We start from the raw sequence: 7095 nt of genomic DNA, 5'->3' as shown, positions 1-7095 counted from the left end.
GCATACAAAGCAATTCATCTTGCTGAAACTTTGAAAATAAATACTAAATACAAAATATAACTATATCACGAATACCAGATAAACTTCTAGAAAATTTATGGAATTGTACTAGACAATACGTTACTTAATATTGCAGAGAATTACATTACCCTCTAGTGAAGTAAATCAGGGCACTAACGTGATTCAACGTATTTAAAGAGGACAACAATCAACCAACATGACGTGGGAACCGAGTGCAGATGGATTGCAGCAAATCATAACCATCCTAAAGGAATCACAATCTCCTAATACTGCGACGCAAATGGCAGTTCACATGGTAAGTACATGAAATTTTTGATTAATCTGAAAGTTTGGAAGAAATTGAATGCCTTGAAAAAAATATCAACATAAAATTAACTGTTTCTTGAGGAAGTGTTAGTTCCCAATTAAAATATGAACCAAAAACGTTTAAATTTTAGCAAGATAAAGAGAAAATCGAGCTTTCGCTAGCTCATTCATTCTACATGTCTAGATTACAAATATAAATTTTATCTTAAAACTTACAGAAATTGGAGGAATTGAACCAGTACCCAGATTTCAACAATTATTTGATTTATGTCTTAACCAAATTAAAAACCGAAGATGAACCCACCCGGTCATTAAGTGGATTAATACTGAAGAACAATATTAGAACCCACGGCAACAACTTACGCCCGGAAATAGTGGAATATATAAAGCATGAATGTTTGCAGGCAATAGGAGATCCATCGCCGTTGATAAGAGCAACTGTGGGAATTTTAATAACAACCATAGCCAGCAATGGTGGTTTGCATAATTGGCCCCAGCTGCTGCCTTCATTATGTGATATGTTAGATTCGCAAGACTACAATGTTTGCGAGGGCGCATTTAGTGCGCTCCAAAAGATTTGTGAAGATCATGCAGAAGTGTTGGATTCCGCCGCTCTTAATAGACCATTGAATGTCATGATACCCAAATTTTTGCAGTACTTCAGTCACAATAGTCCCAAAATACGATCACACGCAATAGCATGTATTAACCAATTCATTATGATCCGCTCTCAAGCTCTGATGTTGCATATTGACACTTTTATTGAGAGCCTATTCAACTTGTCGTCTGATGATGATCATGAGGTACGAAAAAACGTTTGCCATGGTCTTGTTATGTTACTTGAAGTACGGATGGATCGTTTACTACCTCATATGCCCCAGATAATAGAATACATGTTGATGAGAACACAAGATTCTGATGAAGGCGTAGCGCTAGAAGCCTCAGAGTTTTGGCTCTCTTTGGCAGAACAAAGCATATGTAAAGAAGTTTTGACACCTTATCTTTCCCAGCTGGCACCTATTTTAGTAAAAGGTATGCGTTATTCCGAGATCGACATAATTCTACTCAAAGGCAATGTTGAAGAGGACGATATGGTACCCGATCGCGAAGAAGACATACGACCAAGGTTCCACAAATCTAGAACACATACAATTAAATCCAATGAAGCAGGTGCTGGCGCAGACGATGATGACGATGATTTTGATGATGGTCTAGACGATGACAGCTCTTTATCGGAATGGAACCTGAGGAAATGTAGTGCAGCAGCACTGGATGTGCTAGCCAACGTCTTTCGCGAAGATTGTCTACCTATTGTTCTTCCTATTTTGAAGGACACACTATTTCATCAAGATTGGGTAATAAAAGAGAGTGGAGTACTAGCATTAGGTGCTATTGCTGAGGGTTGTATGCAAGGCATGATTCCCCATTTACCCGAATTAATTCCTTATTTAATTAGCTGTCTGTCCGATAAAAAAGCACTTGTTCGTTCCATTACTTGTTGGACGCTATCACGATATGCTAATTGGGTCGTCAACCAGCCACACGACCAATATTTAAAGCCTCTGATGGAAGAGCTTTTAAAACGTATTTTGGATTCAAATAAGCGTGTACAAGAAGCAGCTTGCTCAGCTTTCGCTACACTTGAGGAGGAGGCTTGTACGGAGCTTGTCCCTTATTTGGAATACATTTTACAAACATTGGTATTCGCATTCTCAAAATATCAACATAAAAATCTATTAATTCTATATGACGCTGTTGGTACCTTGGCCGATTCAGTAGGACATCACTTGAACAAACCACAGTACATCGATATATTGATGCCTCCTTTAATAGAAAAGTGGAATCTTCTAAAAGATGACGACAAAGATCTTTTCCCCTTATTGGAATGTCTGTCGAGTATAGCCACTGCTTTACAATCTGGTTTCCTGCCATATTGTGACCCGGTCTACAGACGATGCATATCATTAATTGAGCAAACTATTAACCAAGACATGGTAAGTCCACATATTCATTGCTATAGGGCAACTATAACCTATATATATATATATATTTGTAGGCTTGTAAGCAAAATCCAGGAATTGATCACCCTGATAAAGAGCGTATGATTGTCGCATTGGATTTGCTATCCGGACTAGCTGAGGGATTAGACGGGCATATAGAATCTTTGGTGGCTAATAGTACCATTATGCAGTTGCTATACCAGTGCATGCAAGACGCCCTTCCGGAAGTAAATATTTGAAACAAAATATTTCACATTGCTAAATGTATTTAAATACATTCTGATTATTTTCAGGTTCGGCAATCGTCATTTGCATTGCTAGGCGATTTAACTAAAGCATGCTTCCAACATGTTCATCCATTTATGTCTGAATTCTTTCCCATTTTGGGTCAAAATCTAAATCCTGACTACATTTCCGTATGCAACAACGCGACATGGGCTATTGGTGAAATTTGCATGAAGCTAGGTAAGTGCCACCGCCTTGTTTTAAAAGCGGTTTAATAAATTTCACTCATGACTAGGCGAGGAAACAAGACAGTTTATACATCTGGTTCTAAAGGAATTAATTGTAATCATCAATCGACCAAACACGCCCAAAACCCTTTTGGAAAATACAGGTAAGTGGAAAGAAGCAGTAAAATATATTTTAAACCACGATTACAATACACTTAGAGTAGACAATTGACATAAGAATACTTTCAAATAAAACTAATACTAGCTTTTTCTAAACAAACTCCATATGTGTGTTGCTCACTTTTTAATCAATAAAAATTTCTGGAAGAGTATACGGCAATTGCATGAAATTACAACATTATTTTTATTTTCCACCATATCTTCTGGGTGTTTCAAATTGACATGGACATAATTGTATTCGATAATTACAACACTTGCAACGACCACCGCATTTAAATTGATTTTTTTTTTTTTTTTTTTGCAATACCCAATTACTTAAGTTCTCAATTTTTGTTGAATAAACTTAAAATACTTTATCATATTAAACGCAAGAAAACTAAATTTTACCATAATTTATAGACATGTGTATAACCACATATCCTTACAAACAAATTTATTTTATTTGTACAGGATTACATATGTGTGAATTACTGTGGTCGTTATTATTATTATAATTATTTATCCTCTGTCCACCCCACCATTGTGTTCATTTCGAGAAGATTGTCAGTATGTGTGTTCCTCACTTTTTAATCAATAAAAATTTCTGGAAGAGTATACGGCAATTGCATTAAATTACAACATTATTTTTATTTTCCACCATATATTCAGGGTGTTTCAAATTGACATGGACATAATTGTATTCGATAATTACAACACTTGCAACGACCACAACATTTAATTTTTTTTTTTTTTTTTTTTGCAATACCCAATTACCTAAGTTCTCCATTTTCGTTGCATAAACTTAAAATACTTTACCATACTAAACGCAAGAAAACTAAATTTTACCATAATTTATATTTGTACAGGATTACATATGTGTGAATTACTGCGGTCGTTGTTATAATTATTATTGTTATTATAATTATTTATCCTCCGTCCACTCAACCATTGTGTTCATTTCGAGAAGATTGTCAGTATTCGATAACATCATGATTCAATTGCTGTCTTAAAATTTAAGTACTTTTGCTGCTTTGTACTTCATGTGCATTGCCTGAGCAAGGAAATAGTGAAAGCAACAAATGTCAAATTAAAACAACGGCCAAAAAATACGTCCATTTTATATTTATGCTTACTAGATACTCTTTTTCTTATTTTTTATTTATTATAAATTTAATTTTTGTTTTGTTCTTTTATAGCTATAACTATTGGTCGTCTAGGTTATGTGTGTCCAGTTGAAGTCGCTCCTTATTTGCCAGAATTTGTAAGACAGTGGTGTGTAAATCATTTGATTTCAGTATTATTTGGTATAAAGTGCGATTAATAGTTTGAGTTTATTGTTGAAAATGTTTATATTTGTTTCAAATTGTTCACCTAATTTGTAAAATATGTTTTTGTTATTTCGATGTAGGTGTACCTCCTTGCGCCATATTAGGGACAACGATGAAAAAGATTCAGCTTTTCGTGGTATGTGTCATATGATAACCGTTAATCCAGCTGGCGTGGTACCGGATTTTATATTCTTCTGTGATGCTATTGCTTCGTGGGTAAACCCACCACAGGATTTACATCAAATGATACAAAAGGTAGGTGATGAAATTTATTTTTTTTATGCAGTTCTAATTCGGCTAATTTCTACAGATTCTGCATGGTTTTAAAACTCAAGTTGGCGAAGAAAACTGGCGTCGTTTCGTAGACCAATTCCCACCAACATTGTCAGAAAGATTGGTTGCGATGTACAGCATATAAATTGGGAACATATGATTGGCTTGATATGTGGTTCATAGCAAAGTAGGGGCGAAACGTAAGGGAAATATGTTTATTGCAGTAGTCGATGCTTACTGATTTTCTTCATTCGGCGGATTATTTTCTTTTGTCTAAAACTGGGATTAAGCGATAGATTCGTAAACAAAACATAAATTATCAATTACGATAAATAATAGCTACGTCTGTTGGAACGAAAGGAAATCAGATTAATGTAAACATTCAAACATCAATCACAATTCTATGAAGATAACAAAATACATAAACGTTTTTGAAATTAATGTTTCCTTTAACCATATATAAACAGTCGAAATCGTTTATAACGACGGTCAAGGGTGAAATTGGTCGTTATACGCGATAGTTGTTATAAACGATTTCGGTTGTATGTTAAATTCGGAAAAACCGAGAAATTTTCAAAGAGAATCTCGCAATACAACATGAACGAAATTTAATTTGGAACGAAATATATGCATATTTTGTATATTTAATGTTAATACGATAGGTTAGACTAACGTAAGCATTCAATAAACGTATTCGTCTTGTCTTCATTGAATGATTCACAAATGTAGTTAAGTAATACAGATATGCAGACACAATCTAATCATAATTATTTTGCCGTTCTTAGTAATTAAATATTACAATCTCCTCCATTTGTATTCGACATTTTCAGCAAGTTTACGCATAACGAAAAACAGTGTAAGTGTCGGCTACTGACTGCTACACGTATCGTATATTTTTATATAAAAACGTTTCTATTAATTAGTTCATGGACTTTAAATGTGGTTAAAGAAGCATTAATGATCAAGAAAAAAAATTATAATAGACAGTTTAATGAAATTTCGCGTGTATGCAGTTACTATATATATTGTTTTGTTTTTATAATTTGCTTAGAAAAGGTAACATTTGTTTCGTTCGTACTTAATTTAATAAAATCGCTTACTTTTTGAAATCTTAGCTTTCTTGTGGTAAAGAAAGAAAGTCGTAAATTGATAATTAAATTTGTCGCATCGCGTAAATACTATTTTTATTAAATTATTATAAGGAAAACTGTGTGACGACGAATTGAGTTCAAATATGATCAAAACATCGACTTTACCAGTCTTTGGAATTCATATTTTTACTCATTCCACCATCACAAATACTTTCTTGCGTTTCGGGTTTTATCGGTATCGCGTTCGCGTTTATAATCGTCGTTCGTTCGTTCGTTTGTCAATCAAATACTTCTCTCGTCAGTCGGTCGTGTTTAAATTATTGTTAGGGTTCGCGTTAAAGATCAAACGTCTAATTAAACTCATCTCTCTCAATTATGATCTTTAAAATCAATAGTATTATATTTATTTTGTAATTCTCACAGATTCTTAAAAATTTTGTTTTTCCTATTTTGGTATTTAGTAATATAGATAAGAACATGTTTTTTTTCACAAATAAAGATAACATATTCGGATCTATTATTCTCTATGAAATCCCATTAAGTACTACTTGTCATATTATGGTACATTTATTTTTATTTTTCAACAAAAAAAGGAAAGAAAAGACTTATTTTTACAATTAATATCAAACATACACACATACATCGTAAAACACACCATGTGCGTGTAAATAAAAATTAAATTAAATAATAGTAATAATATAAATATTTTGTGTTTTAACAAATAATTGAATATGGGGATTATGTGATTTGTCAATACGTGTGATATAAATTAAAATTTCGGTTTCGCGTCGGGTATCAATTGATAACATGGTCCTCCGCCCCGGGTCCAAATATAAAAAGTAATACAACTCAATCGTCGCGTAGTTTGTATATAAAATAAAATATATAGTATAGTAACTAAAACGGTCGTGATTTCGTATGTACCTAAACCAAATTCACCGCGGAATTTGGTCGCGTTCGCGTTTTTCTCGGGTGATTATTTAAATCTATAAGCTAAGATAATAATAGAAAAGTAATATACAACTATTTTCATACAGACTTGTATAAATAATATTAACTCGCAAAAAGTATCATTTATTAAATCATTTCTTACTTTTTTGTTTTTAGTATTGAGTTGAATATTTTAAGTTTTCCTATAAAAAATCTGCATACACCTTTAATTATAAAAATGCTACATAAACATATACCATAAAAACGACTAATTTTGTCTTAGTAGGTACTGTAAACCACTTGAAGTTTATAGCATCATAATATTTTATCAAATAAACATATTAAAACGGTTCATAATACGTTGAGTTTTTTGTATAAAATTTACTCGGTGTTTTTCTCTGTAAGTATGTTCTGTATAATAAATGGCCGTATAATTAATTCTTCCACATTATTTAGTAGCAATTTCCTACTGACAAAGTGAAAAAAAGTTTGCATGCGGACTAAATGGACATAGTTCCTATCAAGATAACCTTGC

General features: G+C 33.0%; 1 protein-coding gene across 1 annotated transcript; it reads left to right on the top strand.

Moving 5' to 3' along the window:
• The first annotated feature begins 200 nt into the window (after positions 1-200).
• Positions 201-4788, top strand: LOC133334910 (transportin-1). The gene is made up of 8 exons (XM_061543225.1): positions 201-316; positions 546-2321; positions 2384-2554; positions 2621-2792; positions 2848-2943; positions 4135-4210; positions 4347-4521; positions 4577-4788. Exons 1-8 carry the CDS (start codon positions 218-220, stop codon positions 4682-4684), a joined length of 2673 nt encoding a protein of 890 aa, XP_061399209.1. The 5' UTR covers positions 201-217; the 3' UTR covers positions 4685-4788.
• The last annotated feature ends 2307 nt before the right edge of the window (positions 4789-7095 follow it).

The sequence above is a fragment of the Musca vetustissima genome, unplaced genomic scaffold (assembly GCF_032173495.1).
Source record: "Musca vetustissima isolate MV318-11 ecotype Yass unplaced genomic scaffold, APGP_CSIRO_Mvet_v1 utg4058, whole genome shotgun sequence".
NCBI classification, from domain to species: Eukaryota; Metazoa; Arthropoda; class Insecta; order Diptera; family Muscidae; genus Musca; species Musca vetustissima.
The sequence above is the reverse complement of the archived record's forward strand: the minus strand, read 5'-3'. Positions and strand labels throughout refer to the sequence as shown.